We start from the raw sequence: 22,466 nt of genomic DNA, 5'->3' as shown, positions 1-22,466 counted from the left end.
GTCCACCAGGTTTAGGAGGCATGATCTGCCCTTAAAGCCAAACTGGGTAGGGTCCAATGTTTGGAGGTTCCCAATGTCTCTGAGTTCCATGATGCGCTCCATAGTCTTGCAGACCAGGCTAGTCAGGCTTATAGGGTGATAGTTCCTGGGGTCCATTGTGGCTCCACCTTTGTGGAGTGGGATAACTGTTGCTGTGCACCACTCTATGGGTACATAGCCTGTAGAGATGCTGAGTTTGAACAATGTATTTAGGTGAGGGGTTAGTTCATTTTGGAGTTGGTGTAAGACGCAGCCTGGGACACTATCCGGTCCCATTGAAGCTGTGTGTTTGGATTGGATAGGGCTGTTGGTGGTTGACAGGGCTCTACATTCTTCTGGTATGATTATGGGCCCTTTAGGGGGTGAGAGGGGGTTAAGTTTGCACTAAATCTGCCTGCCAGAATGTTGGCAAGATCAGTCTGTTCAGTGTATTTTGTGCCATTCTGCACCAACTCCGAGCAGATCTGAGAGTTTCCACTTAGGTTCTTGACATAGCTAAAGAATGATTTGTGGTCATCTTTGGCATCCTTAGCAATTTTTCTTTTGAAGCTAGCCTTGGATGATTTTGAGGGATTGTAGTTTCTTGCTGATCAGGGATGTCTTCCCTTCTTGGTATTTTACTCTTCTGTACTAGTTTCCTCCCGTTATATAGCTTGCTTATGGCAGGGGTCCACCAGACTTTTCTTGGAGTGAGTCTTGGTTTTGCTTAGATAGTACAATCTATGCATTCATGCAGGTGCCCATAGAGTGCCTTTGTAAGGGATTCAGCAGCTTGGACAGCATTCCTCTTTGGCATGGGAGCTGTGAACCTTTCCACTACAGTCTTAAGTAACGTGAAGTTTGCTTTTGAAAAGTTTTTCCGTGGATTCCTTGATTGGGGGGTGGGGGTGCAATGTGGATATCCAGAGTGATTAGTCTATGGTCTGATCTAACCAGCAAGGGGTTGACCTCTGGTGTAAAACACCAGTTGCCCATGTTGATGACCTGGTCCAATATGTTGTCACCTCTGGTGGGGGTGTTGACCAGTTGATCCAGGGCATTTGAGTTTATAAATTCTAGGAAGCGTTTGGCAAGGGAGTTATTACTTTAATAGTTCTCCCAGTTTGTTTGGATAATTGAAATCGCACAATATTGGGGTGTTTGGTAGAACCTTCATATTTTCCAGTGTCTCCAGAAATGTGGAATGGGGGTCATGGGTCATGGGTGATCTGTAGCAAGCTACAATTTGAATTGCAGTTTTGCGAGTTAGTTGCACATGGATGATCTCTGAGGCATTGTGCTGCACCACTAACCTGGAAGTGTGGGTATCTTGAATATGGGTACACCCCCCGCCTTTGTGTTTCAGTCTGGGTTCTGTCGCTGAAAAGTATGTAAGGAGTTGAAGCCCGGTAGTGCTGGGGTGCTCTCTGGAGCCTTAAACCAGGTTTCTGTTACTGCACAGATCTGTTCTCCATACTTTGCCTCGAGTGCATGCATTTTTAGGTTTAGACTTCTGGCATTGAGTAGCATTACCCTTGGTTTTTAGTTACTTGTGCCATTTATTTTGTATGTATGTTTCATCAAGAATAAGGGGGGGACTGGTCACACTTGTGTATGAGCCTCTTATAAGCAGGCCCTGTAAGCCTTTTTGGTTGAATAAGAGAATGTTCATTCATATGTCTGAACCTTGTGAAAGTGGGCACAGCCACTCATTACATATGATAGACTGGAAAAAGTTCTGTAATTTTCATACTTTGCTCCAATGAATGAACCCCACTGATGCAGACTCTCTCAGTTCACACGTTACAAAACTGATGGACTCCCTTTGGAATTAGCTGCTTATTGTGCAGTAGTTTCTGCTTTAGACTAAAAATGGTAACTTGGGTGACACTGGAGGTAAAGGTCATAGTTGACAGTTTGTGGAAGATGTAAGCTGGAAGCCATCTCCAGGTCTAGGTGGTACGCTGCAGCTATAGTTCAGGATATTTGGTAAGTTGCCTCCCAATGGGCCAAAGCAAGAATTGAAACGTTCTCTGCTCCAGTCTTTCACTTCTGATGGGATGAACCATATTTTTGTATGAGCCTTGGTGTAGCTTTTTAATGCCAAAAATATGGAGATGGGTCCTTATCCACTCAACATTGTGAATAAAGGGGGAGATGCCGAGAGTCTGGCAAAGTTAGATGATGGGCTGAGCAATGTCCTCCCTAGAGTTGGAGTGAAAAATGCCAGTGGAGGTGTTAAGTAACTTGAGTATATTGCAAATCTGTTTCCTTCCATAATGTTGACTTGTCATCCTCTACCATTGCTGGAGCAGTGGAAGAGCAAAGTGCACTTGTGCACCCTAGGTGTGCAAAAAGTTCCTATTTTAGAGGGCAGCATCACTATTTCCCAGTATTGTTGCAGTGATGTATCACTGTTGTGGAATGCGCCATTAGTAACTGGTGCTAGTACTTCTACAGCACATGCAGAATCTTGCTTTGAGTGAAAGAAGCACAAACCTATCAAAAATACCTTGTTTTCTGTGCCTTGTGAAGCTTAAAAGGAAACTGCTAGTTTACTGTATCGAGTATAACTGCTGCATTCGGAATGTGTATTCCCAGAAAGCCATACTGATGTGCGATTAATTATGTGTCATTTGTATTGAACATTAACTGCATCTTTTTTTCCTTTTCAGACTTTGACACCTTTAATGTTCCTGATGAACACCGTGTCAGCCACTTGTGTTTTGCAGGGCTGTCCATACCAGCTGGGTCTGAAATTGACAGCCTAGAGGAAGTCTCGCCCATGAACTTTTCACCTATAAAATTCACTTATCCAATATGTCAGAGTGGTAAGTACTTTAACTGCTTTTGGATATCTTCAGTGAGTAACCTGTTAAAGTTATTTTTTTTCTGTTGGCTACCCTTTGCTTCTGTACTATCTGGAGCATCTTGTTTGAATTCTGTTTTCTTGGATATAGTATGCCAGGAGTGCTGTTACTGTACTCTTATGAATCAAATAAGCAGCTGCTATTCTAAGATCATGAAGGACTAAAGGGTGGATGTGAAAGCAGCTGAAGCTCTCTATGCCTCACCTTTTATGGAGGCAAGTAATTTATCACACTTTTGTGGCTACTAAACTTAAAACTTCAGGCTGCTTATAGCTCCAAGAAAAGAGGGAGCCTAGAGACTTGGATCTTTTAAAACTGAACAAGTTCCTGGAAGTACTCTTGCTGCTTTCACAGGCTTGTATCATAACCTTGGAGCTCCATTTCCTATAGGCAAGTTGGACAGACTGCTCCAATGTAAAGGGTGCTCATTACCAATTCGCCACCTTGCTGTTTAGTTTTTGTCCTATGCCCAAGGAGTTTGTAAAGTGCCTGTATTTAGTCCAGTAGTAAGAGTGCACAAATACTACCTTATCAGGAACTCATGGACCCTCCTCCATCCTTTCAGCTAAAAGCTATTCTGTAAGGAAATCTACTGCAACAGTAAAAACAAGTGTCAAGATGTTGACCCTTCAGGCCTTGCTGCTGTTCTTGGTTGCACAGGTCCTGATGGCCACCCTGGATTTAAAGGATTCCTTCCTTCACATTCCAGTCCCATGGAGGTATTTTGAAGCCTGTAGTTTATCAAGGTACCTTTTTTCTTTCAGACTTGCTGATTCCAGCAGCATTTAGGCAGTTCAAGAAAGGACCATAAGCTAATCACTCTTGATATCTGCATCCCCCCCCCCACCCCCATTAAGGAAACCATGGTAAAAAAATGTCTCCATGCTTAGTAAAACAGGAACTTCATGACACCCGTGCAGATGGACAGTACAGTTGAATCTTGCACAGATGCACTCTATAAGCACTTGCATGAGTGCATAGATTGTGCTGTCAAACAGAACCAAGATGCTATCCTCTTTAAAAAAAAAAAAAAAAAAAAAAAAAAAAGCCACTCTGGTGGTCCCCTGCCATAAACTGTAAAACAGAAGGAACAAACTGTTGCAAAAGAGTAAAATCCCATGAGTGGAGGAGCTCTCTGGTCAGGCTCAGTAAGAAGCTGAGATCCCTTATAAGATCCTCCAAAGCTAGCTATGAAAACAAAATCGCCACTAATTCTAAGGACAACCACAAAGCATTCTATAACCGTCTATGTCTATGGCAACACCAGATCTGCTCTAAGTTGCAGCATGAAAATTACAGAACCAACTGATATTGCCAACATCCTGGCAGATAAGTTCAGTGCTAACTTTACCCCCCACCCCCTAAAGGGCCCATATCTATACAGGAAGAATGCAGAGTCCCTGTAATCACAACTACGCAGGTAAAAGCTGCACACTCTAAAGCCGAAAACACAGCATCCATGGGACCGGACAACATCCCAGATTGAGTTTTATGCGAACTTCAGAACGAACTGGCTCCCCACTTAAGCACCATGTTCAATAGCCACGCATCAGGCTTTGTGCCCACTGAATGTCACACAGCAAGCTATCCCACTCCTCAAAGGGGGAGCCACCACTGATCCCAGGAACTATTGCCCTATTAGCCCGACTAGCCTGGTCTGCAAGGCCATGGAACATATAATCGGAACTCTTAAAGACTTTGGTAAACTCCAAACTCTGGTTCCCACCCAGTTCGGGTTTGTGAAAGGCAGATAATGCCTCCTGAACCTGATAGACTTCTTTGAGGCGGTCATCAAAGCCGTAGATGAGGGTAAGGTGGTTGACACAGCCTATCTTCACCTCGCCAAGGCTTTTGACACCATCCCCCATTCTGGAATTATAGCTAAACTCACTAAACTGTATAAATCCCTACGTCACAAGATGGGTTACCAAATGGCTCACTGACAGAACCCACACTGTGAAAGTTGCAGATGCCAAATCTGACCTCAAAGCAGTGACAAGTGTAGTACCACAGGGTTCAGTCCTGGGACCTCTCGTTTGATATCTACTTCTCTGAAGTACAGGCTAACACAGAAGGCCTCTGGCTAAGTTCGCAGATGACTGCAAACTGGGAGCCGTAGTAAAGTCCCCAAATGATGTGGACATCCTACAGAAGGGCCTCCGAGACGGATGCCTGGTGTCAGCCATGGCCTCTAGCTCAATGCCAATAAGTGCAGTGTCATCCCCTTTGGTAAAAACTCTGTACCCATGAGCTACCACATAGGCAGCAATCTACTTAACACCGAATGTGTGATGAGACCTTGGGACCCAGGTGGACAGTAGTCTCCTTTGATAGTCACGTCGCCACGGTGGTCAAGGAAATCTTTCTAAGTGGCACACCATCATAAAAGGGCTCTCGTCCAGAAAAGAGGTCATTGTTCCCCTCTACTCGACACTCATTAGGCCCATTATAGAGTACAATGCCCCTTTTGGAATGTACCTCATAAGACCTCTGCAGCAGCTGGAAAGGCCACAGAAGTACCTCACAAAGAGGATTACTGGCCTCAAACAGATGCCTTACACTGACTGTCTCAAACTCTGAGGTGATCTTTGCCTAACATATAGAGCTATGTCAAATCCAGGGCTGTTGGACATGCTACACCTAAAGAAATCCCAATCCCTCAGAGCTACATGCTCTAGGGACCTACACCTTATCACCACAATAAACAGGACATGCTGGCCTGCCCCAGAGACTTCCCATACTCTGGAACAGGGCTACCCATCTATGTCAAAGTTCTTCATTAGCACTCTAAGAAAAATCTTGAGTGGATGGGAGATGGGAAATAAGAAATGCACCCCGGGGATCACTTCTGTCTGCTCAACAGTGGCACAGGAAAATAACTTTCTTGGGTGATGTAAGCCAGGGAACCTTGTTGACTAGGCTTGTGTAGGCCCTTGGGCCGATAGCCTAGTGCTTACCTATGAAACGAATGCATGCCTTTGGCTCCAAGTGTCCCAGGAGGAGGTGAACAAGGCCATTTCACTTTTTCTACAGCCTGGGGTTAATTCTCTAACTTCAAAAGTCCAATACTTGCCCCTTCAGCAGGGTTTCCCAGGGTTCACTGAATACTAAACTTCAGAAGGCATTCCTTCTACCCAACAAAATGGAATACCTTCATAAATGCTGCAGCCTGCTTCTTTAATAGCCGTGAAGTAAGTTTCTCAGAGCTCTGGCATATGCCTTCAACTAGCTTTGTTTCCATACCAAGCTACGTACAAGAAAGCTCCAGTCGTATCTTTGGTCCACATGTAACAAATGTTCCCAACCACTGGAGCATTTTTTCCCCACATCCTAACTTGTATTCCCTGGGAATCTGAGTGGTAGGTCAGGTAGAGCAGGCTGAGCATGGGGGTACCCTCTTCTGGGTTTCTGGTGCTTCAGAATATCCAAAACTCATCTTGCAGCATCAGCTAACCTCTTCAGATAAGTTTTCCTGTAAAAGGGTGATATTGTAAACCTTGCATAGCTTGTTTTAAACATGTATATTAGGATACATTCATTATATATTCTTAAGACCTTGTTTTCTAACTTTTTCATGTGGTCTAAGGGTGTGAATAGCAAATTAATACCACAATGAACAGTTTTGGGGACCAGAAAGTCGTCAACAGTTAGAAGAGCTAATGAGGCAATGGTGTCTATTTTCTTCTAATAGGTTTGAATAGGAGTGATTTCATTGTATGTACTGTCTTTTCCAGCACTGGAAGGATTTAGACCAGGAACATACAAATCATGACAAACTAAGTATTAGTACTGAGGGAGATTCTAGTATGTCCTGAGTTACACAAGTAGTGTCTTGATGCCTTAATAGCCTTGTTGAACTTCTAGATGTTAATTTATGAACAGTCTTTTCAAAAGGCTGACTCTGATTACATTGGTTTTATATGGAGTACATGGAATGAATAGTTTTTGGCTCCAGAATTATTGAGTAGTGCTCCTCCTATGGGTCACTGCTGCAGGAAACTAAGCTATAGGGGTGCCAAGCGTGTAACAGCTGGCTAGTTTGTAAAACTTGAGGCACTTTACTCATGCCCAGGCAAGTTAAGCTGCGCTAAATAAATGGGTTTGGGTGCCAAGCCGTTGAAGGCTTTTTGTGCTATCGAAGTCTGGGTTTTTGAGGATTGCTTGTGGTGGTCCTTTGCTGGGCCGATGAGTTCTGTTGGGGGGGGGGGCACTTTAGAAAATATATTTTCCTTGTTAGAAAGCTGTATAGGAGTCTGTTTTTAAAGGACTGTCCTGAGACTTGACTGTACTTTGAAATGGGAGTGCCCTTGTCAGCTTAAGTTATGTAGTTGAAAACAATTTGTTGTGGAAAAACTTCATTTTGGGGCTGGTGAAGTGTATTAAAGTTTGGGGGGGGGCTACCTTTTTGCAACTTTATTGGCTTGTGCAGCTTGTATTCACTGAGAAAGGGGCGCACTGTTTTGGCTTTATTATGAAACCAACTACCAGTCCCACAGTTGGTCCTTCCAGCCACAAGAAAGTTGGTGATTCTGCTGTGGCCAAAGCTGGTTTTTCAAAGCTGGTTTTTCATACCACTTTCTCCAGGTTCCTCTGGTGTAGCTCATGTAGCCACTATGGACCAGTGGTTAGCCATTTTCTTGTGAATTCTGATAGTCAGATCAGTGAACAAAGGAGTCCTTCTGCTCTTTATGGAGAGGAGCAGGGAAGCTGTCTGTTAGGCAAAGTTGTGCTTGTACCTGCAGAAACAGCTGCTGCTGCCATTAACCTCCATTCCATTTTTTCCTGTTAAAACTGAAAACTAATTTTCTACTCCTAAAATTTTCTTGGTAAGGAGTAGTTTGGTCTGGCTAAGGGTCTAATTCAAGCTATTTATCTTGCTTGTAAAGGGGTTTATAGTAGATTCCTGATTCTGAATCTGGACTGTAAGATTAAGGAAGAGATGAAAGGGTTTCTCAGATTTCTGTTTGGAGAGCATGTTATGATTCTTGGGGGGGGTTGAGACTACTTCCAGAATTTGCTAGTGTTTTCAGTGGAAGACTAGTGGTTTCTCAGTCCCTCAAAATCCTATAAGCTGTTAAGTCCAGAGACTGTCAATAAGTGACGTCACCATTGAAGGATGTGTCACTAATTTTCCTGAGTCAGCCAGCTGCCCCTAAAAAGGCAGGCTATACAAAATTTCCTCAGTCTTGTACTCCATTCCCAAACATGACCCAGCAGCTATAGCTCTGGTTGATGTACTGCTGCTAAGCAGTAGCCAAATTCCAATCCTACTTTCTGATTTTTAAGTATGGGAACATTTTCATGCATACTTCTGCAACTTTGATTTTCAAAACTTTGAATTGGACTGGTGTGAATGTCTGACTGCTTAGTTGAAGACCTCCTCAGATAAGTACCCCAGTGGGGACCCTCCTCTTGCTTTAACAAATGTCAGAGAAAACTGTTGCCTGTGGAAAACAGATTCTGCACTGATTTTTCACTCCTATTGCATCACTTGTTTGGGCCTTGAGCACGACGTCCCTAACTGTGTTCTTTGTGCCTCTTTCAACCCGCGTACCATTCTAGTTCAAGCATTTTGGAGTTTGGCCCAAGTTCTTTGGTATGGTGTCTTCTGGTCGCCCGACTTCAGATGTGAAGGAATAAGGACTGCAACAGGCTTGGGGTCAAATTAACTGACAACTTCCCTGTTAAGTTTTTGTCGGCCCAGCGGTAGTCTGGTGCTTTCATTGCCCTTGCAGTCCAGATATTCAGCAGCAGGCATCTGAGGAGACCTCTTCAGAGTCCTCTATGCTGCAGGCGTCCACTTTGTCTTCTGATCCTCTGCCAGTCACCGTCTCTGGATCCCTGCGCCGCTAAGCAGGTGCCAGCTTCTGAGGCCTTTCTCTACCCAGAGACCCGATCCAGACCAACTATCTTGGTTCAGACTACTGTGGTCCCTAGGCCTCCTGAGCTCCGGCTTTCTAGCAGGCCTTGTAGCCGAAAAACTCTCAAATGATAAAGATGGCTAGTGATCTCTTGACTTTATCAGGGGTTCTCAGCGGGCTAGGGAGTTGTCCCCAGAAGTTGTCTGCCTCAGACTGGGGTTTCTAGCACTTCTGCTGAGGGAAGCTCAACTTTTTTTTTTAGTTGAGGATTGTGATGCAGAAGACTCCATCCCATCTGCCTCCCCTCTAGAAGATTTTTCTTTTGGAGATGTTTTGAATACTCTTGGGGAGCATTTCATATGGGAGTCGGGACTGCCCTCAGTCTAAGAAACTGATTAGGGAATTATTGTATTTGCCACAGCATAAGCCTTTGGCTATCCCTCCAGTTTTGAAAGTTGTTGATTGTCATGGAGAATTCTTTGACTCCTAATTCTGTTTCTCCTGCTCTCAGAAAGCCTGACAGGTGTTCCTGATTCTCATCGGTTCCTTTTCAAGAATCCTACTGCTGATAAAGATTTCTCAGGGCCCTAAGGGTGTTAAAGCCACGGTTGCTAAAAATCCTGTTCCTTACAAGGAAATCTAGGGCCTTGAATAGATGGGGTAAATTATACTTCCACCCTGGCTATTAAGTCTGTTAAGCATATGAAAAAGACAATTAAGTATCGGCAGCATACTTTGGAGGCTATTAAGGCTAAAATTGCTGGTGTTTCTTCCCTGACTAGGGTAAGGACATGCAAGGTTTTATTGAATTCTGCCACTGTCACTAAACATTCTCTACATTGTAGTTTTGACACTTTGGAAGCTTCTTGCAGGGCAGCAGCCACTGGTTCTGTCATTAGACATGCTTGGCTCAGGGAATAGCCCCTTTCTGCCCCTGTCATATCTAAATTACTGGATGTGCCTTTGCACAAGGACAATCTTTTTTGGTAGCAAAGCAGAAGAGGTGTTGAAAAAGTTTGAGGATAAGGTCAAATCTATGCAAGCTGAGGACTTTCTGCAAGTTCATTCTCCTTGTTTTAGTAGACATTACCCTTCTAAGAATTGAACTTTTCCTGACCCTAGTAAATGGGGTTGCTCTAGGCCTAGGGAGTTACAGGTCTTCGAGGGGACATACTTCCACCCCTCAAAAGGCTAAGTACGGTCAGTCTTCAAAATCAGGGAGTTCTAAGCAAACTTCCCAATGACTCCAGCCTTCCCCTGCCTGCCTCTGGGCCCAGGATTTCCTTTGGGGGGAAGGTTAGCCTTTTTTTTTTTTTTTTTTTTTTTTGCAGATGTCTGGTTCATAAGACTACAAATGGGTGCTCAAAATAATATCCAAAGGCTACAAGTTGTCCTTTCACACCTTCCCTGTCCACTAAGGATACCAGCTGGTTGGTTACTTTGGATCTGCACATCCCAAGAAGGGAAAGCTGCAGGCACGTCCAATTCTGTGCACTACCCTTTGGCTTATCTATTGCTCCCAGAGTTTTTACAAAATGCCTGGCTCCAGTCATTGCTTTTTGCAGGCAAAGAAACATTCAAATTTACCCTTGGGACGATTCTTATTCAGGCAAACTCTCCAGAACAACTTGTATAAAGGATTTGGAATTTGTAAAGAACTTTCTCACCTCTTTGGGCTACACCAGCAGTGAAAGTCAAAATTGGTACCCACCAGGGAGATTGTATTCCTGGGAGAAAGTCTGAATGCAGCCACCCAGATGGTATTCCTCCCTCAAGAGAAATGAGTGTATCTTTTGAATTACTTCAAAAATCTGGCAAGCGTGACTCTGCTCCTCTGCAAGGCAATTCCTACAAGGCCTGGGATTCATGGCTTCATGTATTCTAATTCCATATGCCAGACTGCATATGAGAAATGCAATGGTTCCTCAAAAACCTTTGTCAGCACACTTGGGATATAGCTTTATATGTCCTTGCGTCCTAATTCCCTCCCTACAGATGGAGTTCCTTTGGTGGGTGACAGCCTGTGCATAGAACAAAGGCCTGCCTTTCTGTCCACCTCAGAATCCTCTGACCTATGCTTGGGGAACACATCTGGAGGGCAGATGCATTCAGGGGACTTTGGAACTCTCAACAGGCTCATTTGCATATAAATCTGAAGGAGTTGATGACAGTCCATCAGGCCTTGATGGCTTTCAAGCATCTTCTCTCCTGGCACTCTTCTGGTCAGGACAGACAACACCACAATCATGTGGTACATCAACAAGCAGGGAGGGACTCGCTCTTATCCCCTGTGCAGACAAAGCATGATACTATGGTCCATAGCAGCTTCCATGGGCATTCATCTGATAGCTGTTTCTTCCAGGAAGGCTCAACACCTTGGCAGACTGAGCAGGCAGGTCCTGCATACTCATGAGTGACAACTAAACAGTACCATTTATCACATCACTCAGCGTTGGGGCACTCCTCAGGTGGATCTCTTCTCATCTCCAACCAATCACCTTCTTCCAACCCTTTTGCACCAGGGATCATTGCAACAAAGCTTGGCAAGTGGATGCTCTGTCCTTCCCCTGGACACTGCTCTCTCTATGCATTCCCTCCTCTGCCTTTTCTTCCCAGAGTGCTGTTAAAGATGAGGGATGAAAAACCAAGGGCCATCATAGCTCCAGACTTGCCCAGACAATATTGATATCCTCTACTTCACACACTCCCAGTCTCATTCTTGGCATCTTTCCCTGATACCAGATCTCTTGGGGGGGTCTGCATTTGGCATCTTGGCTCCTAATTTAAACCTTTTCTAACAGGTGGTTGAGGTACTTGGTGAGGCCAGGAGGCCGGAAAAGATTCTCTCTTGGATGTGGACTAGAGGGGAAGACCCTTCTCAACCTATTCTTCCTCTTGACTATCTGGCAGGCTTGCTTAATGGTGGGCTTTTCTTTTCTTCTATCAAGATTCATGCTTCAGCTATTTCTGCTCATTGTTCCTTTGAGCATCCCATTTTCTCATCCCTTGATGAAACAGTTCCTCAGGGGAGCTAGCAATTTAGTCTCCAAGAAGGGCGCCTACTCCTGCCTGGTATCTTAATTTTGTACTTGAAACTTGGCCTCCTTTTGAACCAGCTGCCTCAGTAGACCTGAAGTTTCTGTCCTGGAAAACTGCCTTTCTGTTGGCTATTCGGCTAGAAGAGTTTCTGAGCTGCAGGCCTTAATGGCAGTAGAGCCTTTTATCTTCCATGTGGATCGGGTTTCTCCGTATTAATCCCTCCTTTATGCCTAAGGTGGTTTCTAGCCTGACTTTTAACCAATCTATCCACCTGCCCACCTTTCCTAATCCTCAGAATAAGGGGGAAAGGTTACTGCATTCCTTGGATTTGCATAGACTGCTTAGATTTTACGTGGACAGGACTAAAACTTTTTGAAAAGTCAGATCAGTTGCTGGTCGGTTTTGCTCCTGGAGCTCGGGGCAAAGCCATTTCTAAACTGACCATTTCTAAGTGGATTGCTCATTGTATTCTCTTTTGTTAAAGCATGGCAAGGTTCCTCCTCAGAGTATTGGGACCCATTCTACTAGAGCAGCCTCTGCTTCAGCAGCTTTTTAAAAAGGTGTACCTACTAGGGACATCCTGGAAGCAGCTACCTGGACTTTCTACACTTTCACTAAACAATTTACCCTTGTTTTCCAAGTCCAGGGCTGGTTTTGCCACTGCAGTGTTGCAGGGTATCCTTACTAGGGCTGGTTTTGCTACTGCACTGTTGCAGGGCATCCTTGCCAACCCTTAAACAGTGGGTATTCTTCCTCCCTTTTTTTCCTGGGCTTTGGGAATCAACCAGTTTTGTAAAGACTGCAACAGTGAAACACAATGAACATAATACAGTTGTGTACACTTGCCGTAAATGTAGATGTTGGGGGTGTATTCACTGTTGCTGTCCTGGTCTCCCCCCCCCCCCCCCCCATTCCATGCCCCTTTTTTCCTAGGGCACAGACTGGATTTTTCTTTTCCTGGTCTAACCTTATTTGGGGGGGGGTGGAAGTGGCATTGGCTGCCTCCCTGTGTACCGGACATCCCGACGTCAGGCCTAAACCGAAGGCAGCAGACGTCCTATACCAAGGACTTTGGTATTTTGGCAGACTGTGGGCTACTGGGAGCCGGATAACCCCTTTTTGTAAGGACTGCAATAGTGAATACACCAACATCTAGATTTATGGTAAGTGTACACAACTGTACTTTAGTTTGCCAGTCTGTCGCTACCAGAGTTCATATTACAGCTGAAAATGTCTAAAGCAAAGTACCTTATTGGGGATCCTTTTTTCTTGCACTAACTGTTGTCCGAAAAAGTTAACAATAGTTTCTCCTCTGTAAAGCAGATACCACACCAAGACTTCCATTCATACCGCATCACTTGTTTAGGCCCAGACCATGATGTCACCTGTTGCTGGTTCTGTGCCTTTAACGTGAGAACCATTTGTTGTAGAGCTCTTATTGTAGACTGGTATGTCTTCCATATTCACATTCCGAAATAGTCAGCCAACAATCTGTAAACATTCTGAAAAAACAGCTAGACCACACAAGGCTAAGGCTTCAAATGACGCTACCGCTAAACAGGTCGTCTGCTCTCCAGAATTCAGTGAGTTGCTTTTACAGCTCCTGATAAGTTATCTATGCAGGCCTCTACAGAGACTCCTTTCGGAGTCTGTATGCCGCAGAAAGTCTTCCAAGCCTTTGGTAATTTGCCTCTGTTGGGTCCAGGGGCCGCAAGGCAGGCACTGGCTTCCGAGGAGACCTTTTGCACTACTGATTCTAGACAAAAAATTTCTCTCTGACTGCTGTTTCTCTCGGACATAGAAGCCAAATGACTAGAAAATCTGCATTTAGCCACCATCCCAAGCCCAACTGCTTATTGGAGAGTAGATCCTCCCCAATTCTTATCTGAGGTAGTCTGGCCACAACTTCTAAAAGGAAAAGACGCCCTTCTCCTGAAACAGCAGAGCAGGATTCTGAGGAATGTGATTATTCAGATTGTTAAAAGGAAGAACAACCTCTGACTGCATATGAGGATTCGGATGCAGAGGAATCCATTCCTTCTGCCACCCCACCAGAAGACCTTTCCTTTTGGGGAAACCCTTCACACTAACATTTCCACTGGGAATCTCAGGACTTCACTCAGTCTAAAAAAAGACCGGATGGAGTTTTGAGATGTGCCCCAGCACAGACCCCTGGCCGCCACCCCCCACCCCCCTGTCTTAGAAATGGTGGATGATGGAAGTTTAGTGTTTCACTGTTGCAGTCATACTTGAGTTATCTGCCTGCAGTTAGCCCTCAGTCGGCCCAAATACCAGAGACTTTGCATTTCTGCATCGGTTGCTGTCGCTCCAGAACTGACGTCAGGTCGTTGGGGTGGGGGGGGGGGTTATAAAAACAGGCAGCAGACACCATTACATCAGTCTTTCTTGCCGAGGAGCCCAAAGCAGAAGCAGTTCGCACAAGTGCTTGTCTGCAACTACCTGAGTTTTCGTTTACGAATTGAATCATCCTGAAGTCTTCTAAAGCAAGTACCCTGTTGGGGATCCTTTTTTTTTTTTCTTGCTCTAATTGATGTCAGAAAGTTAACCATGGTCTTGCCTGTAGAAAGCAAATGCCACACCGAGATTTTTATTCTTACTGTGTCACCTGTTTAGGCCCAGACCATGACATAACTGTCAGTTTTGTGCCTTGTTCAACACCGGAACCATTCGTCCGGCCCTTATTGTCACTACGTTCGTTCTCCATCTCAGTATTCTGAAATGGCTTTGCTAAGCCATCCAACTACCAATATTCTGAAAAAACGTAAGGATAAAGACTGACTGCATAGGTTCAAAGCTGCAGACTATGATCCATTAAGCTACTCGTCAGCTCGCCGGTACTCTGAGGTGCTTTTGCAGACCCTGATGCTTGCTTCAGTGGAATCGCAGGCCTCTACCCAGACCCATAAGTCCAATATGCCGCAAGACTCTGACTGTGGAGCCTGCTGAGGTCTCTACCTTGGATGGGTCCAGAGCCGCTGAGCAGGCACTGGCTTCTGAGGAAGTTCACACTACTGATGGACTGGTTTGTCAATGTCAAAGGCCAAGAGTACGCGCTATGCCTAGAATAAAGCACATTCACCTGCGCCCTTGCCACCACATCAAATGCTTAGAATGGCAGAAGACCTTATGCTGATTAGGGGAAGTCGGCCTTCCCCTGTTAAGAGAAAGACTGTCCCCAGCAGCTTCAACAGACCAAGAGTCTGATTATGAAGACATGCCCTTATCTGTGTATGAGGATTCAGATGCAGAGGAATCCATTCCCTCTGCCTCTCCTTCAGGACTTTTTTTTTTTTGATGAAACCTTGCATGCTTTGAGAGCATTTCCATTGGGAATGCCAAGACTATCCTCAGTCCAAAAAGACTCAATTTCTAGGTTTGCCACAACCTAGGCCTTAAACAATTTCCCCACTCCGGGGAAGTTGCATTTATGGAATCCAGTCTTACTTCTGATAATTTACCCCTGCTCCTAGGAAATGAGACTGGTACTACAAAGTACCTGACTCTAAAATTCCTTTTCAAAAATCCTACTGCTGACCCAGAGAATTTCCCAGGGGCCTAAAGGTATCAAGGCAACTACAGCTAAGAATCCCACCCCTTCAGACTGATTCCAGAGCTTTGGACAGATGGGGTAAAGTATATATCTCTGCAACTCCATTAGCACTTTGAATGTCAGCTTCACATGCTGAAGTGCCAGTGACCTACATTATGGAACTTAAGCAAAAAGTAGCTACCTTTTACATAAGTTGGTACTGGGCTTATCTGCCCGAAGGCATATATTGGCCCAGCCACGTTGTGCAGTATTCCCCACCCCTTTAGTAGTTCCCTAGACCCTTGTACTAGCAGCTAGTACCCTTGGCCCCTATCTAGTAGTGCTGTTGGTGTGATCCCCGTGTGAACTTCGTTACCCATCCACTCAAGGTTCCTCTTTAAGAGTGATAGTGAGGGGCTCTGTCTTTTGTAGATCGGGACCCTGTTCCATAGTAAGGGAAGTCTCTGCAAAGGGAATCTGTCCCTCCATGTTCTATTCATTGTGTTGAGGTTTATATCCCTAGAGCGTGTAGCTAGAGTAGATTTGGTTTTGCTAAGATGGGAGCATGTTCAACAATTCTGGGTTGGACATGGCTCTGTACATTGGACAGAGATCACCTCTGAGAAAGCGGTATGCAACAGAGAACAGTCTTAGCTTTTTCAATCGTGCTGTATAGGGCAACTGTTTGTGGCCAGTAATCCTCTTGGTTAGGTACCTCTGTGGTCTCTCCAGCTGCTGGAGATGTCTAGCCAGGTACATTCCAGTTGGTGCATTGTACTCAATGGGTCTGATGAGGGAAGAGTAGGGGGGCACCATTACATCCTTAGATCTTGATGCGAACCCTTTCGTGATCAGATGGGTCACAGAAGGGTTTTCTAACCACTTAGTCAGCTTTCCTTTGATAACCATGTTGCCAATCTACTTGGGTCCCTAGATCCCTTATTTCTTCAGATTTCAGGATTACCTCCTATGTTGTAGTTTGCGGGTACTCTGTTTTTTCCACAGGGGATTACTATGCATTTTTTTGCATTTAGCTTGAGACCATGGCTTTGACACCATGCGTCAGTCTTATTTAGGCCCTTCTGGAGGATCTCCATGTCGGCAGGAGACTCTATAGTACCCAGTTTGCAGTCTGCAAACTTCAGCCACAGCCCTTCCGTGCTTGCCTGTACTTCTGAGAAGTATATGCTAAACAGGAGGGGCCCCAGGACAGAGCCATGAGGCACACTTATTACTGGTCTGGATTTGGACATAGATTCCGCTACTCTTACTTTATGGGATCTGTCTGAGAGCCAGTTTGTGATGCATCTTGTGACGCAAGGGTTTATGCCCAGGCTGGTGAGCTCATCAGTAATACCTGAATGGGGAATGGTGTCAAATGCTTTAGCAAGGTCAAGGTAAGCTGTGTACCTCCTTTCCCTTATAGCCTGAGTAATTGTCTCAAAGAAATTCACCAGGTTCAAGAGGCCTGATGTGCCCTTGAAGCCGAACTGCGTGGGGTCCAGCGACTGGAGGTTCCCAATTTCCATTTAGAAGTTCCATAATGATTTGCTCCATAGCCTTACAGATCAGACTGGTCAGGCTTATTGGTCAGTAGTTCCCAGGGACAGTTGTGGCCCCACCCTTGTGTAGCGGGACCACCGTTGCAGTGCGACATTCTATGGGCACATATCCTGTGGAGAGGCTAAAACTGAACAGGGTATTAAGATGCAGGGTTAATTCCTTTTGGAGCTCGCGTATGACAGCCTGAGACACCATCTGGTCCCATGGAGGCAGTGTTTTTAGCTTTAGATAGAGCCTTGTTAACCAACGCATCCGTAATAATTGGACTTGCACACTCCCCTGGAATGGTAATAGGCCCTGTAGGTGGTGGGGGGGGGATTTGCTAACATCTTGGCTGACAGGTACAGTGCAATGTCAGAAGGGTCAGTGTATTTTGTTCCATTTTGTACTAGCTCAGAACAGACCTGAGCATTGCCATTTAGGTTTTTGACGTAGCCATAAGAAGGCCTTATGGTTATCCTTGGCAACTTTCTTTTCAAAATTGGCTTTAGTTGACTTGATGAGGGCCCTCCATTTCTTACAATGCTGATCAGGGACGATTTTTCTACTTAAGATTTTGCCTTTTTTTGTAAGTCTCCTCCTTTTATTGTAAAGTTTGCTTATGGCCAGGGTCCACCAGTCTGGCTTCTTGCTTGAGGAAGGAGTATTTGTTTTATTTGGGATAGCATGGTCCATGCAATCCTGAAGATGCATATAGAGTGCCTTGGTGTAGGATTCTGCATCCTGGATATCATCCTTCAAGGGAATAGTGAAGCTTTCCACTTCGGATGTAAGTTTGAAGTTTGCTTTGGAAAGGTTTTTGACTGGTTTCTTTGACTGTGGGAGGTGAAGGGGTGAGGATGTCCAGGGTTATCAGTTTGTGGTCGGATCTGACCAAGGAGGGAGTGTTAATGGGTGTGGTACAATGGGTTCCCATATTTGTGGTGGTTAAATCCAATATTGTTGTCCCCTCTAGTGGGGGAACATATTAGTTGCTCAAGGGCATTTGAATTTATAAATTCTATGAATCGCTGAGCATAGGAGTTCGAACACTGGTAGTTCGCCCAGTCTATACCAGGGTAGTTGAAATCACCCAAGATTATGGTGTTGGGCAGGATTATATTTTCCAATGTCTCAAGGAATGCAGAGTGAGTATCTTGGGACATGGTGGGCAATCTATAACCGGCTACAACTTGAAATGTGGTTTTGCCTGCTGATAGCTGTGCATGGATGATCTCTGGGGCATCCTGCTGCGCTACTAACCTGGAGATATGGGTATCCTTGATGAATATGGATTCACCTCCACCCTTTGTACTGCGATCTGGTAACAGAGGCCGGAAGGTATATGAATTGTAACCTGGCAGTGCTGGGGTGCTCTCTTGAGGCTTGAACCAGGTTTCCGTCACTGCACAAACATCGATTTTCTCCATGCTCAGGGGAGCCTCGAGTGTGCATTTTGAGGTTGAGATTTCTGGCATTGAGTAGCATTACCCTTAGTTTTTGGTTACTTGTGCTGGCTACGGTGGTTGGTTTGTCCTTTTTGCCTTGCCTAAAAAAGGCACTATGGGGACTGCAAGAGCCTTGGCCAGTATTCAAAAACCTAGGGGTGACTGGTGCAACATCTCTGGCAAAACAGCGAAGGCTAGTCTATCATGTCATCCCAGGCAGACACTGGATCCCTTTAGAATGACACCAGAAGCTTAGCCAATTGTTGAAATTGATAATTTTGTCTTTGTATTGTGGTATCATTCTAGGTGAAGGTAGTATGCCACTCAAGGTCAGGGTCATACCAGCTTGGGCTACATGATCAGAGAGCTCCTCAATGTCTCCATGTAGTCCGGGGAGGTACGTCTTGGATCATTCACACCAACATGTACAATGACAGTGTTATATATGTACTTGTTCTGGAGTGACTTAAGTGCCTGTGTTATGTGGCGGATCCGGGCACCCGACAGGTAGCTGAAAGTAACCTTGCTCAGCCTGGTGAGTGGAACATCAGTGTGCCTTACTATAGAGTCTATTACTAGAGTGTTAGGTATGGTGTTTTGCCTTAAGGGCTGTTGTGAGGCACACTGCTGAGGTGAATTGTGTGTTCTGGCTTGTGTTTGGGGGTGCAGATTGCTTGCTTGTCTGCTTTGGAGGGCACTGTTTCTTTTTCAGATTGGTACTTAGTGCCTCCGAATACGTTTGTATTTATGCATATGTTTTGCCGGTGCTTGTTTTGTAGAGTCATGTGTGACAGGTGGTGTGATGCAAGTGTCCCTTCTCCTCTTGAGAGATGAAAATACACAGCCAGACTGGAGGCTAAGCACTCTCAACACATGCCTCAACAGTCAAGTGTTTGTGTCTAGAGGTAAGAGGAGAGAGTTGTCTGTATACATGAGGCAGTTGTGACATTGCCTCAGGATGCCCAATTCCACCAGGTGAACTGGAGAGTACACCTGAAGCTGACCTCTAGACATGCTTTGAAGAGTAAATTGAAAAGTCCTGTGGACGATCGAGGGTCTTATGCTATATTATAATAGTGCTATCTAGGAGATTAGGGCAAGTGCTGCAATAAGAGCAGCTGATCTGAAGCACTTGAGTTCAGGCTTGCCTGATTCTAAGGAAAATTTACAGCGCAGACTTTGTGGGGCCGGGAATAGTATACCCCAGCTAACAGATGCTGCTCTGTGCGCAAGACCACGCAAAATGAGTTGCAGGGTTATTCCTCTAAGTGAGGAAAGGGAGTACAAGAGCTGTTTTTCTCTAAGCAAGTGAGAAGTACAAAAACTGTTTTCCTCTAGGTAATTAGGAAGATAGTGCTATAATAGTAATTAGTAGCTTATTTAGTGCTTACAAGTTCTGAACAAGTGCTGAGCATGAACAAGCAAATTTGTGCTAAAACTAAGAATCTGTATCTGCACTAGATGATGTATCTGCACTAGATGAGTTACAGGAGAGAAAGTGCAAATACAGGCTTTCAAATCAAAGTTGAGAGAGATGGAAGAGATTGCCCAAACAGCCAATAACTACAAATTTTGGGCCAGAACCATGTGGTAGACAGGTTGCCTCGTGCTTACCACTCTCACTGAGCTAGAAGGCTTCCCTCCAACAGAGAAAGGCTTGGGGGACTCTGCTTACATACAGTCCTGGATACAGCAAATCTGTATCTGGAACACTAGTTACAGGAAAGGTAGGAAACGGGCTTAATTTTTTTTTTTTTTATACAGAAAAGTAGCAAAAACAGTAGTAAACAATTCACATGCAGTGCAAGCCAGCACACTTGAGTATGCAGCAATATTAGACCAAACACAGTTTAAAAAATGCAATTAAATTCTAAAAGCAAGTGCAGAAAGTTTATTGGGTAGAATATAGTAGAGATGGGACGGGGGAGTGTCCCAGATCAAATCTACAGTGGGGCGGGCAACTGCGAAAGCCACCAAATTTAAACTACAAACCAAAAATACAGAGGGTGGGAGGGACAAAACAGTTTCAACTGAGATCTAAGCAAAAACTCAGTACAAACTTTAAAACCAAAAAAATATTCTCAGCTCTGTATATTTGCCGATCTGTTTCTCAGAACAGTGAGACGAGTTTCAACACAGATCTAAGCAACAATTCAACTCTAACCAAAAAAAAATACTCAGCTCTGTATAATTGCAGATATGTAAGGCGGTCTCTGCTGGAACCTGTTCTGAATTTCCAGTTGCAACCCCCATGCTATTTTCTTGTGCTCTTCCATCATGGCTGGGGGAGAAGGCACATCCATGTGAACAGATTGTTCTCCATAGACAAGTATTCCCTGAACTGAATAGCCCAAAGTGATCTCTGGAGGAAGAGAGGGTAGAATTTGCAAAGTTCATCTGAAAAGAATTTTGAGAGATTTAGCATGGAGACTGGTCCACATTTTTGAAAGACACACAATCACCTCATCTTCCCAGACACTCTGAAAGGATATAATTGGTCCTTTCTCTCCTCAGGAAGTGAGGGGGACTGGTTCAAACTGTCCCATGGCTTGAAGGTCATGCAGCCTGCTCAGACCAATAACAACCAAACCCAATTTCCCTCCCTAGCAAGATCCTTCTGCGGAAGATGAACCTCAAACGCTTCCACTCTGCAGTGGAATGCCTTGTCAACTCTCCAATGATATGTATTTTGGAAACATTGACCAACATTTAAGTGGTAAGGCAGCAAAGCCTCAAAACACATGAAACTAATGCTTTCAAGCCTGTGGATACTTCCTCCTGTCTTTGGAGCCACTGAAGATTATTTTTAGCAGCATTCTAGGTCTGACTGTCTACTGTCAAAGTCAAACTGGTTCTACAGGATGTAAGATGCCCACTAATGCACAAAAACCAGTGGCTGACCTGGTAGTCACCACTGCAGGTGTTCAAAAATCATTCTTGCTGTTAATTTCTTAACCAGTGATTAGAAAAAGTGCCCTGAATAGCTTTGGCAAAAGCTTGTACTTCAGCAACCTCATCCTTGAGGGCAGTAAGTTTCCAAACTCTAAAATGTTAGCCATGGCCTTGGGAAGGTCTTTGTATACAGATTAACTTATTGGCAAGATCGGAGTTCTCCACAAATGGCCAAATACTATACTGTCTGACTGGATGAATCATCTAGTGTCAGCTGCAGGATGTTGGAAGGCACATCTAGCCAAAGTTCTAGCCCTAGAAGATGTCTAAGCACAATTCACATGGCCCTTGATAGGAATTTCATGTTAGGAGAATTCACTGTTAAACTGGATGTGGGGTAGTTTGTGTGAAGTCTTTGGATGAGCAGTAAAATCATGCTAAGGATTGGGCAGCTTCATTCCTGTACCCACAAGTGTAAAGAATTGCTCTAAACTTATTTCCTTGTTACAGGAAACTGTTTAAGGAAACACAAAGGAAGCTCAAATTCAAAAAAGTAGTTGCAATAGAAATTGAGGGAGACCACAAATCACACTTGTCTTACCGCTAGTTTTTTTAATGCTTTCCCATGTGGGACAGCAGACTTGTGGGCACTAAATCATCTGAGTACAGTCTGCAGTGATGCCCAAAACTGAAGGACCTGATTTTACCCTTGGTCCTCTTGCAGGAAGTAAGAGGTATCCATTCACTTTAAGTGCAAGAGCTTTTACCCTATTTCTAGTCTCCAGGCAAGAAGGAACATGGAGACAGATTCTAGATCTGTTAAGAGACGCACTACTTGAAGGTTCCAGGCTGTAACTTCTGCACCTAGCAGTTGGTCACACTGGACTTGAAAGATGTCTACTTTCATAGCACCATCTACAAAACACATACTTTGCTTGTGGGTGGGTGGCAGTTTCAATCTTTTTTGTCCTTTGCACTTGCCGTGCAGGTTTTTTACCCTTTGGCTATACATAATGTAGGGAGTATGCATTTTTGATACTTGGACAACTGTTTCCTCTCTTTTGGGTTTGTGTGGATGAGACTATGGACCCTAGACCGCATTGGGGATCTGCTGGACCATTTGGAGTTGCTTTCATCTGACCAGTTGCAATTGTACCATCTGTCTTTCTGGTCTCCCTTTTGACCTCTGCCCAGAGGACCTTCCTCCAGACAAGGTAAATGGCTAATTTGCTAACTCTAGCAAAAT

General features: G+C 44.6%; 1 protein-coding gene across 1 annotated transcript in view; it reads left to right on the top strand.

The window, feature by feature from the left end:
• Window positions 1-22,466, top strand: part of PTTG1 (PTTG1 regulator of sister chromatid separation, securin) — a 232,855-nt gene that overhangs the window by 209,142 nt on the left and 1,247 nt on the right. Inside the window, exon 5 of the mRNA XM_044082495.1 lies at window positions 2,694-2,849. Within this exon, the coding sequence (XP_043938430.1) occupies window positions 2,694-2,849 (156 nt within the window). The remainder of the gene's footprint in view (window positions 1-2,693; window positions 2,850-22,466) is intronic.

This window comes from Protopterus annectens, chromosome 9.part0, assembly GCF_019279795.1.
Source record: "Protopterus annectens isolate FY-2018-M chromosome 9.part0, PAN1.0, whole genome shotgun sequence".
Lineage (NCBI taxonomy): Eukaryota > Metazoa > Chordata > Ceratodontiformes > Protopteridae > Protopterus > Protopterus annectens.
This window is presented reverse-complemented; position numbering and strand designations above follow the sequence as displayed.